Source organism: Semicossyphus pulcher, unplaced genomic scaffold (genome assembly GCF_022749685.1).
Source record: "Semicossyphus pulcher isolate SPU_LCO1_2020_fin unplaced genomic scaffold, fSemPul1.0.p SCAF_2, whole genome shotgun sequence".
Taxonomy (NCBI): domain Eukaryota; kingdom Metazoa; phylum Chordata; class Actinopteri; order Labriformes; family Labridae; genus Semicossyphus; species Semicossyphus pulcher.
Genome location: NW_027211693.1, coordinates 24,760,612 through 24,782,033, shown reverse-complemented (window position 1 = coordinate 24,782,033; position 21,422 = coordinate 24,760,612). Strand labels below are relative to the sequence as shown.

At 41.1% G+C, this 21,422-nt stretch overlaps 1 protein-coding gene across 2 annotated transcripts in view; it reads right to left on the bottom strand.

Moving 5' to 3' along the window:
- ctnna1 (catenin (cadherin-associated protein), alpha 1) overlaps positions 1-21,422 on the bottom strand; it is a 77,006-nt gene that overhangs the window by 17,734 nt on the left and 37,850 nt on the right. For both annotated transcript variants that reach the window (XM_069669662.1, XM_069669661.1), the window contains exons 8-15: positions 18,559-18,639; positions 18,122-18,274; positions 11,430-11,522; positions 9,747-9,903; positions 8,819-9,019; positions 7,150-7,301; positions 3,268-3,378; positions 916-1,097 (exon numbers count right to left, since the gene is read on the bottom strand). In XM_069669662.1, the coding sequence (XP_069525763.1) occupies positions 916-1,097; positions 3,268-3,378; positions 7,150-7,301; positions 8,819-9,019; positions 9,747-9,903; positions 11,430-11,522; positions 18,122-18,274; positions 18,559-18,639 (1,130 nt within the window). The remainder of the gene's footprint in view (positions 1-915; positions 1,098-3,267; positions 3,379-7,149; positions 7,302-8,818; positions 9,020-9,746; positions 9,904-11,429; positions 11,523-18,121; positions 18,275-18,558; positions 18,640-21,422) is intronic.

Genomic DNA, 21,422 nt, shown 5'->3' with positions numbered 1-21,422 from the left:
ACCCTTGCGTTTATATTTGGTTATATTTGGATCACTGATGTTAAAATCTGTGTGATGTTTATTAAGCTGGAAAACATTTCCATCTCTCTCAAGTACTTGGTTTCACTGGCAAGATTTGCCGAACAGCAGCGCTTCTGCAGAAATCAATACTTGTGAAGTTTTCAGCAAACGGCCTGCTTGTTATCACAAAAACTTTAAGACCCAATTAATGTTTTAGTGGAGGCATATTTTTCCAGATGTATTTGCTGCATGGATGTTTCATAATATTCCATCATAATTGCTAAGATTTTTAACTTTAATCGAACCATTCCCCTCCCATCGTTAGTGTCTCAACAAACCAGTGAAAAGTGTGAATATAGCCAACCTGTAGCAGTTCTGCTGAGTGAGACTGTCCGTTTAAGATTTACAGAGCACGCCAGCTTTATTAGTGTACCAGAGAGGGGGGATTTGGCTTGTGCATATTAGGATTGGGGGAGGGTGAGAAAATAATCAAGAAGAAAATCCTACCTACAGTGCTGCTTTCGGAAAATGAAGAGCACTGATGCATGAACAGTGGTGTTAAACTGGCTGCATAGTATTGTGCAGATATGAGCCAATGTTGGGAAACAAATGTAGGCTTACTGGCTGATTGCATTCGGCTTAACTTAAACATGCGTTCTATCCTGGAGGCATTTTGCTTGAATTGCACAACTATAAGAATATTAATGTGAGGACAGCCACATGACATGTGCATACCGGTCCTCTGGAGAGAAAGCACTACAAAATACTCAAAGAGAAATACATAAACTCCTCACTTTAACTGTGCAGCCATACTTCAAACAATTCATTCAATCTCTTCAATTAAGAACTGGGCAATCATCTGCTAGGGAAGAAAAATGGCTCTGGGTCCAAGCCAAGCTGTTAGTCCAAACTCACCTGGTGAAGTCTGTCATCTCCATCATGATCATGCACATCTGTTTAGCCAACACAATGATGTCATTGCCGCTGTCATCCCACTTGGATACTTCAGCATCCAGCTTGCTCTTCTCTTCCTGGAAGCTAGCCACCTGTTCGGCGATCTTAGCCTTCTGCTCCTGGGGCAACTGGGCCATGATAGCCTGAAGGAGGAATTATGGAAAGTGTAGAGGGTTAGCACACTAGGCCTCGACATACTGTTACAGAGGAGATTTCTGTCTCCAGGGCATTTTGTCTTCTGCCATCTCCTATGGTTTCCATGGATGCACATGAGCTTCATTACCATACAAGGTATTGTTTGAGATCAGAGCAGAGAACCACTGTGATATTGTGAATTTAACCTCTTTCATTCACTATAGCTACTTTGTTAGCTAGACCAAAATGAAATGTAATAGTGATGTTGTACTTAAAGGTTCTTAATACTAAAGCTGTTGTATTAGGAAGGTCAGTACTGGATAGATTTTTTTAAGTCCCTTTTAACTCTTTGTGGTGAGTACTAGTCATCAAAGACTGACAAATGGCTACAAGAATTGCTATGTCTTTTCATTAAATAAATGTAACCAACACCAGTGCTCTAGATGGACATTTCACATAAAGCCGCAGGTTAAGTGGTTACTGTAATCTTTTTTTTAGCTCCAAAAGCTTGGTTCAATACAAGGTTCACAGCAAGTAATATCATGTGACATCTTTCAGAAAAAAATATACATTCACTGAACTCTCTGCCTCTTGCCACTGATAGAAATCAATATAAAGGCATTTTTTTAGCGCTGCTTAAAATCATTTCTATCCTTCCTATTGCGTAGGACGGTTAAAGGGCAGCTTCCAAACAGGCAATCAGACATTCAATGAATGAGCCTGTGAGGCCGAAGTGGGCAGACACTTAAGAGCAGGAAATCTAATATCATTGCAAGAGCGTTCATTCCATTACTGGTAAATAGGACTCACTCTCTAGAGTCACCTAAGCTTGAACAAAGCTGTTCAGAGCGGGTGCAAAGATGAGAAGCCCCTACCTAAAAAAACAGTCTGATAATCTGTAATGAACATAACAAACAGCATGGTAATGTACTGATGGATCACTCTGCCAACAGGGATTTAAAAGATTAACTTATTACATTGTATTCTTTAAATCATTAATGCAGTAAGCCTCTAAAAGGTACAATAACATGTGAGCTTCAAACAGACACAAGCTGTTTGGTAAAGGAGTAGATGCTTAAAGACACAATGGCAATGCTGGCCTATCAAGATGACTGTTGTAGGCTTAAACTCTTAATGCCTCACAGAGCAGAGATCCAAGCTCACATGAGCTTCAGTCAAACCTGATCAACACAGCTGAAGAAAGAGAAACCGAGGTAACATTAGGGCTGTCATGGTACTGAATTTTTCTAACTTGAGGTTCGACGGTTGACCGCCGCCCCAGCCCGCTGCTGGAGTATGTTTTGTTTATTCAACTACAGCGCTTACCCCAGAAGGTAAAACATCATGGACATGAGTAAAGACAGCATGAGCAGTGGAAACGCGAGGTTACTTAACCACTACTAAGTTTATATCCTTAATTGATTAAATTAAATCTGTGGTGACGGGCTAGTTGTTGCTGTAGCAGCCAAACTAGCATGTCACAAGACTGCACCGATTAGATGCACAGAGGATTGAAACAGCAGTGCTCTGACAGCTAGGTTTCTTTTGCTGATTACTGTGATTTTTACACACAGAGTTTGTTGTTCATAATGTGTCGTTCTGTATGGGAAGATGAGATGCTTCCCTGGGACGCAGAGACACAGGACACATACCTAGCAACCTCACTGGGTCTATGATATTAAAAAAAATGTGCGGTGTTGATGGTCACTGGGTTCGCCCCGCGATTAGCACATAACCGCGGTATTGCGGTCATGCGGTTACCGTGACAGCCCTAGGTAACATCAACAGGTTGTTATCGAAACAATTCTACAGTCTTGTGAATAAGATATTGAAGTGCACTGCTCATAGTGTAGTATCAAGGCAATAATTAGATTTTTCCTCTCATGAATTGTCTAACATGCCACAGAGATTTACTCAAGCAGCATGGCAATATTGAACTCAATAACTAAAGCATAAAATACAAGCTTGTAAGTAAATATTGAACCTTTTAAAAGAATGCTTCTTAGCTTAAGAATAAAAAGGTGTTTACTTTTAATAAAAGTGTGTTTCTCCTTTCACACACATCTTACACCTCTCACAAAGTACTACTGATGAAATCTGACAACTGAGGAGTTCAAAGGCAGGCGAGAGAATGTCAGGCATAGAAGTAAATACAGGGAGAAGTGATGGACAACTTACCCGTGCACTCTGGCCGGCAATAAGCTGGTCATCCTCAGTCTGCACGCTGGTCCTGCTGCGAACATCAAAGTCTTCGGTCTCAAAGTCAGAGTCGTCCAACTCCTCGGGAGTCTGCAACAGGACAACAGAGAGGGAGAGAGAGGTGAATGAAGGGCCAACAAGGAGGGATGAATCAAAACAGCCAAATGCACATGATAGGCAGCAGAGCCAAGAGACAGGGTTGGAAAAGGTAAGAAAAAGAAGTAAGATGTAAGTGGAGAACATAAAATAATGTTGGCATACTACAGCCTTTTGAGCACTATTAAATAACCAGTCTGCTTACTATGTGTGAGAAATGCCTTGGCACTGCCAGCAAGGGCAGCAGCAGATAAATGTCTCCTTCCCACAGCTTGATACCAGAAACTGTAAACTCTAGATGAATTTGTAAATCAAGTGTAATGTGCTGCCTGTGCATTCTGAGAGGCAAAATGAAGGTACAAGCCGGTATGAAACATATTGGGAGCAAAGCGCTTCAGTCCCATCTGTCGCTGCTGTCTGTAAAGAGGCGTGTGAGGCATGAGTTGTGTTCTTCTTGAGTGTTTCTACTTCATCTCTGATCCTTCACCTCTTCCCTTGCTTTGAATGCAAAACAAGCTTCACGCAAGTACTCTTCCATAAATATTAATACTCAAAAGAATTTCTCTCTCAACAGGTCATGCTTGAGGCAAAATACAATAGTGACTGACAGGGAAATGTATTTGCTGGTGATATAGGCACGGGGAAGATGATGTGGACAGATAAAGGTGCATTATCACGCCTCTGCCGCTACTTGTGCTTATCCAGCTGTCTCAATGCCTCCCTTCTGTAATGGATTTGGAGCCCCCACATCTAAAAATAGCTGAAGGTCTCTGAATAACCTTACACTGCTTTATGGGATGTAGAGATGCTCTTGTTCTCAGGGGAATAGGGGTTTCAGATACAAAGCTGTAGTGACTCACAGGCATCTCTTTCAACCCAGACAATGCTGTTCAGTGGGGCAGAGATATCACCTGCTGTGGTCTGCGCAACAGATAACCTGTGAATGTGGGACGCTCACAATTGATAGTTCATGGTGAGCAGCCGATGGGCCACTACAGAAGAGAAGTGACAACAGTAGCCTGCAGTAGAATTAAAAAAGGATTTTGTCTAGGAGGTACTGTAACGGTCACAGAAAATGAAATTTTAATACTGTTTTTCATGCTGGGGCAAAATGTGTGAATCAATATTTAATTTGGTAATGTGTCTGAAGGCTAAAATATTCAGCTTCCCCTGTCTCACCTCTACGTGTCATATGTGAATAGATAATATCTGAAGTGCTGAGAGACATGGGGACAGGGTGAGAGCTGGAATCACAGTATTGTAACATTACAAACCAGGCCTTAGTCTTATCTTGTATTTGCTGCTGTAGATACAGACAGGGCAGCCCCACAGTAAAATCCCCCTCAGCATCTTGAGGACAGAGCCAGCAAAATCACCTTGAGCCGTGGCACCCTGCACAAATCATAAGGTAACGACAGCTGCCCCTGTATCTGGCTGTCAGCAGCTCCCTGACTCTGAGACAGTTTGATGTCTGGGAGGCATTCTCTGATGTCGCCGTAGGTGGGAGAGGGTTCTGTCCGCCTGTCAAATATCCGGGGGATGTCCAACATAGGCTGCCTGGGCACCACTTACAGAGGTTAAAGACTTGTCTATCTTAAGTAGCCCAAACCACACACTTGTCTGCTCTGATTTAAGCCCATGCAGTGCATGCATGTGATAGTTTATAGAAAGAGGGCAAGTGTGTTTGTGTGTCTGTGTGGACATGCCCTCTAGAGCAGTTGTCTCATAGTGCTCAGCTGATTTGTAATATTTTGTATCTGTTTGGACTGAGCTGAACATGCTGAGTTTCACAAACTGTGTCACTGAAGTGCAGTTCAACCATATACATTCATATACACTCACAGGCCACTTCATTAGGTACACCTGAAAAATCTAATGTAATCCAATATACCAGCTCAGCCATAAGATTTGCTTTTATGTTGCCTGTAATGTACAGGCTTTTTTCTAAGCTGTCATAGAGATGTTAATTCAATGATATTTCAGCGTCAAGGTCATAATTGGTGGTGTGTCTAATACTGTGGCCCCCTCATGTATGTAAATAGGGAGGATAAAAACTAGAGACACATCTCAATATCATTTAGTTCAGTACAACACCACCTTTAACTATACCCTGAGTAATGAACGTTATTGAATTTACACACTTCCAACTCTCAACAAAACAAAAGTCAACGAAAACTAAAATTCATAAAAGCACAATGCATGGCAGTGCTGTTGTATTGAACTGCATTAGATTGTACAGGTGTACCAAATGAAGTGGCCGGTGAGTGTAGATGCTGTTCCACAACCACTCCGCTTAACAGAAGAGCATTTTCCTGCTGAATAATCACTACCAATCCAATGATTATTACCCCACACACCTGATGGAGAAGCCCTGGCAAACCCATGGGGAACTGCATAATTTCCTTTTATGATAATGGATGAAGTTTGAGTTGATTCACACCACTATCTGCTGCTCGCAGTTAAGAATGGCAGTTTCATTCTGACGGATTAATTATAAGTACAAAAGATTGTTCATAAATCCTCTGTTATTTTTAACACGCGTGCACACGTGCACACCTACACGCGCACACACCCACCTGGTAGTGCTCAGCCAGCCCCACAGGCCCAGTGTTAACAGCTTAATCAATCTGGATAACAGGAGTGGAGCTGGGGCAGATGGAAATTGAATGTAGCTCTCTGGCTTGCAGTCCAACTAAAGAATGCTAATTAAAACCTCCATCTTAAATCAATTGCTTATTATAATGCAAATACAGCATGAATGTCCCTCACTCATCTGGTTTTGTCTGTGTCTGAGCGGCATTATTAATGGAGGCCCAGGCGGAGCTCTGGAGCACCACTGTCAACACAAAATGTGCTGTCAAGACTAATGATTCCAATTCAAACCATTAAAGTGTTGAAAATAATGGAAGATGACATAATACAACCAACCAGCTCATTGTAGCTCAACACAGCAAATATATAATTAGGTACAGTTACACACGAGAAGCGTTTTAAACAAATACACTTACTTCTTAATATATAAAAAATGCAGTTTGGAAGCCTCAAGTAGTTAAGGTAGGTATATACTATAAAGCCAGAAGAACTATCCATTTCTCTTTACAGCTGGAGTGGCTTTTGTTGTCGGCACATAGTCAGTCAATTAGGTACCCAACTACCATCTGTCTCAGTTATAGTTCTACTCAAGCAAAGGCCATTAACCCACAGACAACCAAGGCTGCTGTTACACTAGATTGCAAGTCTGGTCAATTAGGTCTGCTCTTGCATGAGACAAGTTAATCATTGGCTTCTAGGACTGCACGCATATACAGTTTCTCACGTTCCATTAAAATCAGCATCTGGTGCACACACCAATGGCTATATATATACAATTACATTACACTACAATAACCAGGGCCTCTCACTGTGCTGTGAACTAGATGACTTCTGCTGAGATGTTTTAAATTCAAGAACATCAAATAAACCTTGAACCTTGACCTTAAATCCTCTCCATGGTAAATGAATTTTGACCTTCACACAGAGCTTGTGTGGTTTTTCAAAGGATTACAGCTTCTTAACATGGTCAAAGGTAAACCTTTCTATATAAGTGAACATTTCCTGAAGAGAAACGGCATTTATTTACTCCTGTCAGTTTCAGCTTTGCCCATGCTCTGAGAGGGATAGGGTCCAGATTAAATACAGAACAGGAAAGAGAGGTGACAAAGATGTTGAACTCGGGGTCAAATCCACGTCTTTTGTTGCACAAGTAGAGAATACACTGCGACTTACTCGGATCATGAGGACAGCCTTGCGAATGTCGCGAATGCCATCATACACCAGACGGGACGCGTCGATGAACTCGTTCTCGTCCACAGGCTGTGAGGGGTTTGCACTCAAGGCCTCAACTGCAGACTCCACTTGCTCTGTGAACCGTGGCATGACTGAGGGAGGTGAGATGAAGGTGGGAGGGAGAGAAAAACAATATTGATTAAGATTCACTTCAAAACACAAAAGGAAGGCACATAACAGACAACATAGTTAGGGTGGATATGTGTTATACCAGATGGGTGAAAAATAACTAACAAAGGCAGAACTACATGTTGCAAAAACTGTGCACATAAAACCTCAAACAAAGCTACTGAGAAAATGATAAATATACAGTATATACATACATTACCCCTTGAAGACACTAGTGAGGCCTAATTCTGCTCTCTGAAAAATAATAGCTCCTACTAGTAGCCCCTGAATGATTAACTAAAAAGTGTAGTCTTAACATACAACCTTGACTGATGGAATTTGCACTGTTGGTCCTCCTACTTAATGTGATGCCTTCTACTCTTGAATAAGAAATAGCGGGGAAATGCTAAAGGGAACAGATCTCATAATGGGCATGACAGAGTTTTCCAATAGAAGGTTTCACAAAGCTGTCCCAGCAGGCATGTACTTTGCCCCACTGACGATATAATAACAGCTCCAGAGGGCTTTTTAGCACATCTGCATTAATAGTATTTTAAATTCTGTATTTAAGATACAGCTTTGGCTACATTGAAGAGACATGGATGTCAGGATGAAGATGGAGAGGAAGAGCAGCAGGAGCGAGGAAAAAAGGGGGGTTTTGCTTTTAGACCATTAATGACCTACGGGCTTCCGAATGAGAATGATGAAGAGAAAATAACATATTTGTGGTTGTTAGAGTCACAGCGATCACTTCCCTCAACCTATTACTGATAAGTCTTCGAAATTATTTCACATTTAAAAAACAGAATCAACTCATTGTCCTCTCTTCTGTACAGCTAAGAGAAAAAAATCGGACCAATTCTCATGACAGTCTATGTCTTCAGAGCTCATCACCTCTCAGCCACAGCAGAAATCCTGCTCGAACTACAGCCTGCATTTCCTGACTTTTAATGGGCCCACCCTCAAGAGGACCCGGCCGTTTCCAAATCTGACAAGCGACAAATTGTTCTGCCATCTTGTTAGCTGGCTGGAAATGGAAGCTAACACGGCTCACACATACTGCCTGATAATGATACAGTAGAGAAGCAACTTCTATAACATAACTTGGGTTGAGATATTCAGGGCTAGCTGACAACTTAACAGAGTTCACTGTGCAGATAAGCATGTGGTTACATCCCACAATGCAGCATATTTAATAAATATGGGATTGGCTGCAATCAGGAAATTACATTTCCTAAGCCAGTTCTATGTGTACCGAAAAACCAACCAAGCGGATGGGTCCAGATAATTGAATACATACTAAATTAATAATGAACAATCAGCATTTTACAAAAACCAAGAGGGTGGCAGGTAGTGTTCACCGTGCCTGACAGATGAATAAAACCAAATAAAAATATAAATAAATAAATAAAAAAGTAATCCTGGTGTGTCTTTTAGGTTGCTGTCATCTGAATCTATGTAAATGTAAATGCAGTCCATTGGCAAACCTGTGTTTGTGTACCTGTGTTTGTGAGGAGCTTGGTGGCCTCCAGGACCTTCTCTGTGTAGACTCCAGGTTCATAATTGTCCATTTCAGAAGTGACAACATGGACGACTCTAGCAGCACGTCCTCGAATAGCTCCAGCAGTGCGATCCAAACCATCCACATCTTTCTCCTGCAGAGCGATGACACACTTGTTCACATCCTCCAGGATGTGGTTCTCTGGGGACATAAAACAATGATGTTGTTAGTAGTGTACGTGGAAAGAGGTTAGTGTTGAATTTTAACTCAAGACAGGGTGTTCTTTTTTTTTTCTCATCCAAGACATGCTGCAATCTGAGGTGGAAACTGTTTATATGAGTTATAATGAGAGAATACCTCGGGCCAGGAAATTCTCAGCCCTCATTCTGAGTTTGAATAGTCCTGAAATTAAAAGGGCCACTGGGAAGCTGAAGAATAGGATGGGGAGGGCTAAAGACAAATTCTCAGACTGCTTATTAATGGGAGCCTGTTAAATGCAAATGTCCACTGTGTAAATTACAGCCTGTCCTTGGCTGGAGGTGAGAGAAGTCACTCTGCTTAATGCTTAACGAGAACTCTTTAAGGGTATGCCTGACAAACCATTTGTGTGGTTTAACACACGTGACAGGATGTCAATTTCAGACGTAGTGCTGCTGATGCTTCAGTACTTTCCTCTGAGTCCAATCAGCCTGGGTACGTATGGCTCTCATCAGGAAAGACTAATACCAGAGATTCTTTACAGCTATTTTAGCTCCTCTTAAGAATGGCCTTAAGTGGTCTGTTCAAATCTGTCTTCATACTGACCACAAGCCCCGTCTACCAAACAGTACACAGTCTGTTTTCACATTTAAAAGAAAGAATAATTATTATTAATCATCCAACAGATCAACACATTTCTTTTAATAACATATAAGTAAGTACCACTCACCGGACACACAAAGGAAGTCATCAATGGACGTTATGTCATCAACAGCATCAGTGAGGACACGGACCTGCTTCTCCCACTGCTCCTTGAACAAATCCATATTGTCCTGGGCCACCTTACTGTTGGGTTTGGCAGCAAGGGCTAACGCTGCATTAATCACCTGTAATCACCCAATTACAACCATTAAAGCTCCATTACAGCATAGCCCTCAGCCACAACATTAGCATAGGTTGATTGCACGCAGCCCCCCATTCTCCAACCCCAATGTTGGGACTGCAACATGAAACCAATTCATTCCTAGGAGTGATTAGAGACACGGAATGTTTTGAGGGACTGAATAAAATGCAACTAATAGCTGCTTGTTTTTAGGGTGGAAACATCTGTGAATTTCCAGGCTCACAGTGAATAGGAGTCATTAGATGAGATTAAAAGGAGCCGTGGCACCATAGTGAAGAGAGCTGGCAGAGCTCAGATGTAGGCATTGTACGGGGTATGAAAAGACTGGCACAATGGTGGACACATGGGGGAATAAAACGAGGTATTTATGCTTTTGTTCTGTTCTTACACGACCCAACATGGTAGTTTGTGTCCAATTAAAACCTGAAAGTTGGATTAAAGCATTTACATTTTTCATATTTAAAATGATGGATCCAAATGGATAGAAGGATGTTTTTGGAAATAGGGCCGGGGGATGTGCAGTGACAGACCCAATGATGTTCAGATAGTTCAGCACTGGTGAGAGAAGTGATGTGGGGGCACAGAAAGTGAGTGAATCAATACCCTCACTCAGCAACATAGAAACACTGTCGCTGCGAGGGACCACTTTTAGAAAACAGTAGCAGCATTTTGATCGTAGTTCTTTTCTTATGTATTTGTTTCACGGTTTAACAGAGTGAGCCCTGGCTTGCATCATACACAATTTCTAGCAAATATTTCCATATACTTTAGAGACATAGCCACTATGTTTATGAGGGACTATTTTATTCCACTTTTGGTATACAAAACTTCCAAATATCATGGGGGCAGGGAGTGCATGACCCTGCCAACACAGAGTCCTGGAACACAAATCCATGTTGCACTACCTTTGGCATGGTTTTATGCTCCAACAAACAACAAAATATTATGTTTGCAGGTGGAAAACCATGAGGGTACCATGTCCTTGTGGCTGCACTGGCAACTCATACTGTCCTTTTTTTTTTATTATTACAAAGCATGCCACTTCCTGTGCAGCATGTTTGTGACTTCTATCTATATTTTATTTAGTTAAATTTTTGTTAAAATTCATGTTGTAAGAAGGACAACATTGTATTGTTCAGGTCACTTAAACACCTTTCTGGTACAAAAGCAGAATCATGACACTGTAGATGGCCGAGTGTTTACATACCTCCATAAATCAAGTAAGATTGTAGGTCTGTTTGCATTATGTTAACTCTGACTTTGATATAAAAGTAGTCACCTAATCAGGCGAATACTCCTCGACTGCAAAAAAGAATATTCTCCTATTCTAGTACTGGACTGTAACTAAGAAGTCCTGCACAGTCTTTTTTATCAAATCAAAATTAGACACAAAAATGACTTGACAAATCCAACACTATATTGGCGCTTGTATTAAAAGGCAATGTGGCAGCCTTTCAAAGAGCACAATCAGTGAACTGGATAGAAGTAGGGAGCAAAACAGCCAGGTACCTGGGGGCAAAGACTTTCCAGTTGAGATGCTGCCATGCGGACCAGCTTCACTCCCTCTTCATTGTTGGAGATGGAGCACGCCAGATTGGCCACCTGAACAGAAAGCACACACATATCTGCTTTTTAGCCACAGACAGGAACTCTAAAACAGCCTTATCTAAAAGGAAACACAGAAAGAGCAATACATCGATGCATAATTAAACGTAGATAAGTTCATTTTGGTAGCCTGGGTTAGGCTGGGTTATTCTCTATCAGAAATGGAGCAGTGCTGTAACACAATAGTAATCTCGGTGGAATACAAACCCAGTGCTGAGGATTAATTTATAAAGCTGCTAAAATGATACAATACATTGGCACAGAGGGGAAAAAAGGACATGTGGGAGGGAAAACAAAAGCTAAGCTGCTGAGTGAATAGATAAAATAAAAGTTTTGCATTTGTTTCCATAAAAACAGTTACATTTCTACAAATGTTTGTAGCAGTTGTAGCCGGTGACTCAAGGACGTGGTTATTCTCAGTGAACATATCACGATGCTGCCAGATTGCCATTACGCTCCTGGAATCAGAGTGGCAAAATATTCCTGACACTTTCAAAAACGAGTGAGAACAGGAGTGCTGAGCTCAGCAGGTCCCGCTCCAGGCTGCCAGCATTTATGGTTTGTGAGTATATTTTCTTGTATTGACCAACAAATCATCCCCGCTATGATTATTTCTAAATATTCTCGCATCTTCCGGAGTAACGTTATGCATCTCCTCATATTCACAAAAATGTAGGTCAGAGACTGTGAAGATTCCCATTTGTTGGTTGGGATGTACTGGCAACAATGCTGAAACAGAATGCCTGGGATGTGAGGAAGTGTGCCAAAGAGGGATTATCCAATCGACAGAAAATGTGCTAAAACATAATCAATTACAAAGGCACAAAAACACTATTGCCTGCACGTTAGCAGGGGGGAGACTGAGGGGGTTTTTAACAACCTGTGTCTTATTTTTGAAGCCAATCAATCTGTTATATTTTACTCACTAATTTAATTGCTGAGATCTGGGTCACACAGCAACACGAGCAGTGTGACAATCACTTACGCTGTGAACAAAACACTAGTTTTACCATAATATCCCAAATTAGGTGTAACTGAACAGTCCGTTATGATCAAACACTTAAACATGACATGCTTTCACAACTGTATAATTAGCAAAGGGCAAAGCACAAGCAGAGAGCTGGTTTGAAAACCAAATGAGTGTTTATATTGGAAAGCTGGATTTTCACATTAATCTTTGTTATTCTTTACTTTGAAAAATAAGAAGAAAGAAAAGATTTACTTTCAACCTCTATGATTGCCTGTGTTTGCCCTAAAGAACTAAACTGGGTTCTGGGATTTCAAGTTTTCAGCTGTTAGATCTAAAGCTTTCACAAAAGCATAGAAATGTGGGGCAAATCGGTTCAACTCAGATTTTTCCATTGAAGCACTGGTGGTGGAATGAATCACGGAGTGTGAAAGATCTTCTCTTCAGTCAATTCTACAAGAAGAAGCCCACCCCCACCTCGAAATTTCAGAGCAATTTTGCTGATGAGAAGCACTTATTCCTCTGTGCTGGTGAAGCACTGAAACATTGATATAAACACATTCTGCATCACTATGCAAACACATGCAGGGAGCACAGGGAGAACATTCCGTATCCTGAGAGGAGGGGTGAGAGAGCGGGTGCAAAAAAAGGAAAACCGGCACTTTAGACCTGTGTTTTTACTTTCATGATCTTTCACATAAGCGTTCGCCTGCTCTCACCATGATACCTCCGGGAAAACAGCCGTTTCAGCATAAAGAAACTGTGAAGGAAGCCAGAGACGGGAAATTCTACCCTGAAGTCAACTAACAGTATTCTACTTGCCATGCTGTACCACAGCGTTTAAGTGTCAGGGGAGTCAGAGTTTACAGAGTCTGTGCAAACATATTCAAAAATGCATCTATCTTTCCACATAAACACACAATAACAGGTTCATCAGGCTGCAAAGTTAAACAAACCTCACCAGGCTAATAATAAACATTTCATTCAATGACATGTCCAATCCCCTGAAACGCACGAGGCCCTGTAATACAATTATGCTGCCTAAGCATATGAAGGACAATCTAATAAACTTTATCCTCATTGCTTTATCACAGCGTGCAGGTTTTATCACACCATCTCTTTAACTGACTGAGATGCTGTGTGAGAGCGTGTCTGAGCTTATAGTGATGGATACGTTGTTAATTTAAATAGATGAGACAACAAAACAGGCTGGTTGTGATCAGAGACTTCCCAGTAGTGTCTTTTTATGTCTCAAACATTAAGCAACAACAGCAGGTCCAATGATCCACACTGTGCCACAACTATCATGCAAAATAAGATACAGGGTCATAAATACTCCCCCTTGGAGTAGAGGAGGGTAAAAGAGGAGAATGTGTTTGGAAAGCTAATCATTGTGCTGTATGAAGTTCAGAGGTAAAAATCAGAAGGCGTATTTCTATTTTTGTGCAGCTCTGTTAATAAAAAGGTTGAAAACTTGCTAAAATGTAAGTCATGTATAAAACCCACAGGCAGTCAGCTTATCCTGATATTTAGCCTTATTTTTAACAGAAAAAATCTCTTACATTATTTACAAAGGCAAGAAAATGCATTAGGCTCAAGCATTGGGTAAAAATGCATGAAAAACAGGCTTTAAAATAGAAATAAAAAGATCACAGAGCAGGCTACCTTTGAGGGGAAAAGATGTTGCCAAATTAGTCACCCCTCCATGAGTCCATTTCTGCATCCTGACCTATCATGATGCCATCTTGATCACTTACTGTGATTTGGACTCTGAAGCTCATTATCAAACAGAAGGTGCACTTGAAACCAGTATGAGCTTATGAGCAAAATGTTAACTTACACCCTTTATAATGTCACTTTCATTTCTTTGCCTGGTTGAAAGCCTAAAAGTTTGTTGCAAACAATTTCTTCAATCAATCCCTCCTTCAGCTGTGAATCTTTTCCATTCCAGACCTTGACGTGTTTTTTGGTCGTGATGAGAAGAGCCCAAATGGATTCACAGCATGTGATGAGGATATTACAGATGCTGAATATTTAGCAGTTTTTCTATGCTAAATTCTTCATCTGCTAACTGAGAACTGAAATCTCCACATTGCCCTGACTGACCATGGCACGTTTAAGCACACGGCCTTGAGGCAACAACACGAAGCTCGGTCTATTTTACCCCATGCTCTCAAGATGATCAATTCCACTGCCTTAGAAGCGAAGAGGAAAAAACACTGCATTTGAATAAAGCCTAATAACATTAAGAACAAAGTGAAATTACTATTAATTATGAATATTTCAGCCTGCCTCACAAGAGCAAACAGCTCCAATTCAATGGTAGCAATAGTTAACATTTTTTATTCATTTTATGATCATAATTTAACACACTGTCTGATAGCTTGCACAGTGGGATGTGACAGGTAAAGTAAAGCTTTAATTTAGCTTCATTTCATGACATAAACACCAGCTTTAAGAAGAATATATTCTGACTAACATCATAGAGTAGACGAGCTGCTTAAAGGGCCGAAATGTGGGTCAGTCATAATGTTGCTTTCATACAAACGTGTGTGAACTAATGCACCATTTGCCTCGAGGCAGCTTACACTTGCACTACTCATGATGTCACATAAACAGAGCCAGACCTTGGTGGCATTTTGCTGTCTCTACCTCTGAAGACGAGATGTATTGCATTAACAGGACATATTTATTCCCTATATGACAGGGTGCAAAACGTTTCCCACCGTGGACGTGGAAACTGCATCCATTTACAGCTATAGTGCTTGACTGAGGCCCTTTTCCAAGGTTACTTACAGAACATTCAATACCCACTTTGCTCGATGCATTTGCAGGGAAATGTCAAGCATTTTCAGTGAGAGGGGAAAGTCAGGAGTCCTACTGTGACTTACCTTTTGCTCGGTGGCATTGATGTTGACTTGCTCTACAGCGGCATTTTTTATAAGAAATGATACAATGCTTGACTGTACATATGTATTTGCTAGTGTTGAGAAAAGCTTAATCGGGAAAAAACACTAGTTGCTCCTAGTTTCAATTCTTACCCTTTATAAAAGCAAGGTATCAGGCACTGGTGGTGGGCTTGAAATGAAACATTATATTAAAACAAACCTAGTATGTGGCTGACCGCATCAGGTCAAAGTGCGCTTTTGTGGGCAATGTGTCACAAGGACTGTCCTCATGAGGCCGATGACAACGTGCTTGAAAGCAGGTGCGCGCTGCGGACGTAGGTGAGGACAGCGGACGAGCAGCAGAGGAGCAGCCCCGCCTACTCCCCGAACAAAGTACCCAGAGCCGTGTAGACAGAGAGTCGCGTCAGTGGAGGTCCAATATGCTCCATGATCCACCATTGCGATGTCGCAACTCTCTCTCTACGGCTGTGAAAGTACTGTCACTCACTCACTCAGTCAGTCACTCAGTCAGTCACATTCAGACCCGAGTGTAGGGCTAACCCTGGCGGTCAGCCAAAAAAACATACAATTATCAATACACTGATGACATCACTGCACTAAAACTGCTCATGGCTGCATCGTCTACTGAGTACATTGCTTTTGCATGCCATCACAGAAAAATCCCTAAACATTTGGACACCTTAACATTTATCCAGCTGTCCTCGTGTGTTCGCTGCCATTATCTTGAAATGTCATAATGTGTTCCTTTCATATTAGTCATGCTTTAATGACACACAGAAATGTTTGGTGTAACTGTGCAACTTGTAAAAGAAAAAACATTGCAGATTACTGCAGTGTTTTCAAACTCTCTGCAGTACACCATTTGCAGTAATAGAAGCTGCTTTTGCAAAGAGTAATAAAAGATGTAAGAGATTTCATTAGTTGGAACACTGTGCTCTAATCTGGACTGAGCAACCAGGAAGATGAAGAAGAAGAAGAAGTTCACCAAATTTTGAATTATCAGCATGTGTCCATACGTTGTTCTTTTATCGCGATTTGATTCAACTGACTAATGTTTACGCCTATTTTTAAATCAGCATGAGACATACTATTTTTTCCTCTACTACTTGCAGTTACAACTTCACTGAACCAGCAAAACGGTTTTCATGCATCATATTGACATATCAGAATTCGGTTTGGCCAACATTATTTGACACAGCAGAGCGCTCATATGCTATTCAGTGGTGCTCCTCAGATATGTTACTATCATTCCTTATTTATGCGTGACAAAACTTCCTTCAGCTGCTGAATATTTCAGTAAGCGTTTGACAAAGCCTGCAGTTAAATTCCTCTTTACAGGCATGGAGTTTGGGCAAGTAATAAAATATTTTTGGCTAAAAGACATGACGGTGAACTACCACAAGTACAAATGGATTTTTTAGTGTAATTGATGAAGAGTTTATTAAGGAAAGTTTGTTCTATTTTTCCCTTAAGCAGTGGAGAACTTTGGTCTACAAGGCTTAGATTGACACCACACACAGCAGTGCCTATTAAAGAGTAAATTACATGAAGTTCATGGTGAGAGAAACATCCAGCTGCTTTTCACAAATTAAAACATTTTTTTCTTATTTAGCGCCATTCATCCATGAGTAATTTCCTTCCAAAGCTGAGCTTCTTCATGTATTCTGTCTAAGTGCTATGAGCTGATGTAGCACCCGAGCATTAGGGGAGACCACAAAGGTCATGCTCTAACGTCACATCTGACACTCAGGCCTTTAGGGGCTACTTAAGGGTCTCCTCCCAAGTGTAGTCCCCTTTTCCCTGGGACGCTTCAGCGCTTCCCCCAATGAAAGCTTATGCTGCCCTGCTTTCACTGGACCAACCGATCCAACGTCATTTACGGTCGTCTGCCCGTGGGGAGAAGTCACTTTCAAATGTCAGCATATGATGCTCTGACACAGGCATTCAAGAAACTGAGGAGGAAGTCCGCTAATGAGGACAGCTGATGTTTTTTCCAGCTGCCGAGTCCATCACTTTGAATTCCCTCTTACATCTGTATTCTTGCTGCTAGTATACAACACCAGAGACACGTCAAATCTCAATCACTCCCTCAGTTTAGACATGAGACCGGCCACAAAAGAGGCAGGATGCAAAAGTATTTATCTTTGTTAGCATGTGTTGCCGGTCAATAAGAAGTTGTACATCAATCTTTTGTGGCAAGGACATCATTTTCCCAGAGGAAGCACTCATCGCTGAGTTGTGGTTGTTTCACTGCTTTTGTTCTGCTTAAAAATTTGATCTGTTGCTATAACCACACAAAGCAATGTTCAGTCTGTCTGCTCTCTACAGCATTACAGCATCAGATTAGAATCAGCAGCGCCTTCAATTGAAAAAACACTTTGAGAAAGTGTTTGTGTGTGATGGAAAGGCAGACAGACACAGAGTGGAAAAACAAGGACAGTTACCACAGAAAATAATTTCAATGTTTACTGCTTTGTTTTCATTAGGGACAAAAGATCCCAGATTGCTGTTTTCTGAGGCACTCTAATCCTAAAGTTGTATCACGAGGGAATATTGAGAACACAGCCGCAGTCAGAGAACAGAGAAGCTGGATGAAGCCTGATTGCTGTAAGCCAAGCTAAAATGTCCAGAGCCGATTGGATGGAAAAGAGAAATATGAATGTTCTGTATTTGGGTCATATCACATTTTGAGTGTGAAAGCGTTGAAAATCCCACATTACCTCGATCAGCTTGTTGGCGTGTTCACGGAACACCTGGGCATATTCCTTGACTTCTTTCTCATTGCCATTCTTGGCAGCTTCAATGAGGACCAGGAGGGGAACATTGGTCTCCAGGAAAGAGTCGGAGACATGGTCCATTACAGCTTTACGCAGCTGTGAAGTAAGATAGTTCAAGAAAAGAAAAGAAAAGGCACTGTTAAAACAAAACTGTGCATATGCACTGACTTTCTCAGTACAGCTTGTTGACCTGGCTACAAAGAGCACCTTCCACATTCAAGACAGACACCAGCCTCCTAACAGATAGCTTGTCAACTCAATCAGCCAAACTGCAAATAAAATATTTTTTTGGAGAAGATATATTTTTACATTCAGTTCTCAGTGAGTACACACACTGAGGTGGTGCGGAAGATAAAAAAAGACAATGGAAAAAAACAAACCTGTCTGCGGAGGTCTCTGGTCTTCTTTGTCATCCTGTCGATGGCTGTGTTCAGAGCATCACTCCTGTCCTTCCTTCCAGCCTGAAACATCAAGAGACATGGAAAAGATTGTAAGCATGTTGAATTACAACTGTTTTCAACATAATTGCTGTGGATGCTCATACAAAATACCCTCTGATGAGCCTAAAGATGAGATTTAATTTAGTAGTTCCCATAGGATGTCTCTCTCTACCCCTCTCCCTCTCTCTCAGTTTTTCTCTGCAAAGCATGGGTGTGGCCCCTTCTCTCAACAGGTTCAAAAAACACAAAGCAGAAGCAGATTGGTCCCTACTTATGTTATGCAAATTGTGTCGATCTCTCGGATGGATAATCATTTTTCTTTCCTACAATATCAACAAGAGGGACATATACAAAGAACATCTCTGTTTTTCTCTGCAGAGCAGGCGGTAGTCAGTAGACGAAAAAAACGGTAGGCAAGGGTAGAGCTCAACGTATCATTGTGGATTGCTTCGCGCTCTAAGACTGTTTGGAAAAAACATTTTCTCTAGGCGTTGCTGAGATATTACGTTCATGAATATAGGATGAACCTGAGGTCACGGTGGCCTTTGACCTCCAAAATCAAATCAGTTCATTTGTGAGTCAAAGGAAACATTTGTGCCAAACTTAAAGACAATCCCTCCAGGCACTTCTGAGATAATGCGTTTACAAGAAGAGGACGAACACAGGGACCACCTGAAAACAGTATGCCTCTAGCCACGGCTTTCACCTGCACAAAGGCATACAATTGAACATTTGTTTCAGGAACTTTCTCTGCATGGGGTCAATTTATTATGCTGGAGGGAGAATGTTTTGTCTGTTGTTCATGAATGTCTTTGAATAATCCCATGAGGCATGAGTCATGGAAATGACAAGCCATAAATAAAACTATTCATTCATCCATCCATCCATCCATTAGTATACAACAACCAGTGACAGTAATAGTGTTATTAGTACAGCTGGCGTTCAGCAGATACCCAGCCTGATCCATTTCTGATCCTTTTATTTATTGGAAACCATTGTGCTCTGGGTAGACCAGCTGTCAAAAGCACCCCATCGCCCTCCGTTAAAACACTGGAATCATTTTCTAACTCTTAATATTGCGAGCAGTGAATCATGGAGCAAACAAACAAAAACAGTGGCCAACAGTTTCTATTCATATAATATACGCAAGCTGAAAGCATGCATCAGTATAAAGGAAGCGCTGCTTTGGGTTAAAAAACAGCTGATTTGCATCTATACCAGTGCTATAATTCATGTGCACCACACCCTCCAAGTGCTGCTGTTGTAAACGGCATAAAGATTTAAATCTGAAATTATATTCATGCAGAGATCAAGAGAGGAGATCCAAATCCTGTTTGAGCCTTCCTGCCAGCACAGCTCACTTCATGAATGTTGTAATGGACCCTATAAAATATATTGCAGTAAACCAACACAGGCGAACTGTGATGCAGGCATTAGTCTCTTGATGCAGATCTATAAGCTTTTAAATCTATAGCTGCTGGCAGATTCAAAGTCTTTAACAACTGCGGTTGAGTTCAGAGACAAATTAAATAAATTCTGTTTGGTATCTCCATTTTAACATTTATTTTGAATCATTTTTTGTCCAAACCATTTTAAAAATTGGACTTTAAGCAACTCGTAGGACTCAATATAACAAACAATGTCTTTTAGAGCACAATACGAAAACATCTGACATATCGCTTAATAGTGGAAATCTTGGAAACACAGTTATATGACAAAGCAAGGACTGGTTTGGCTTGTGTGAACGTTTTGACTTCAGAACATTATTGCAAAGCAAGAGCATATTGTGGATATTGTTTGTAGATACAAGTATAGATTCAAATGGATGAGTGTGTATATGGTCTGTGGCGTGAGATACACACTGAAAATAGTATTCTAATCTCTACAGGTGTTTTACTCTCATCCCAAATGAGAAATTTGTGTTGATTAAAAGGTTACAATTTACTAAACACCGCGAGCTGTAATGCAACGCCTTTGGCAGTCGTCACACAGCTGAGTGCTATGTAGTAGTTAAAGCCCTAACCAGCAGTCAGCACAGAGAGCAGAGAGATGTTCAGTCACATTTTTGTAAACTGCTCAAGCTAAAATGTGAAAAACTATTAGGAGGGATGGAGGGATGGAAAAGGAGAGTGAGATAGAGACAGACAGATAGATGGCCGGATATGGGAGAATAATAAAATTAGAGCAAAATTAAATGAACAGGAAAGGGCAAAAGAGGAAAGGCAAAGAACCAGTTGGACTCTGGGCTGTTCATCCCCCTTATAATGCTGAAATCAGCTGCGACATAACACCATGGTTGGTGGTGGCATTGACCTGCCCCATCCCCCACTGCCCTTTGCCCAATGGGGGGTTGTGTACATAGTTAGGGGCCGGGGAGCTCCAAAGGCACTAATCCCCTGTGATTTTGTGCCGGTTGGATGCAGTGCTGTGGTAGGGCTTTAGTCTGCTCTGCCCCTACTCTCTCAATCCTATTTCATTCATGCCTAGCCTATATTTCATTTCCACACCAGAGGCTTCTAAAGCACTTCCTCAGGTGCTTATTATGGAGGCAGTTTCTCTGCGGCATCTTTTATGATACTCAAGTGAGTCTCTATCCATCTCCTTTAGGACAGATTTAGGAACATCCAGTTTCTACAAAACCACTAGTCCACTGGATTATGAAAAAATTCAATGGAGATAACATAAACTCCAAGAGAAATGTTTATAGAGTTGAACTATTTTGTTTTTTCATTTAAATGACCAACATAATGTTGTGTTTTTTTTCTTATGAACATGCTTTAAACATCTGTGATGTTGAAAAGCTT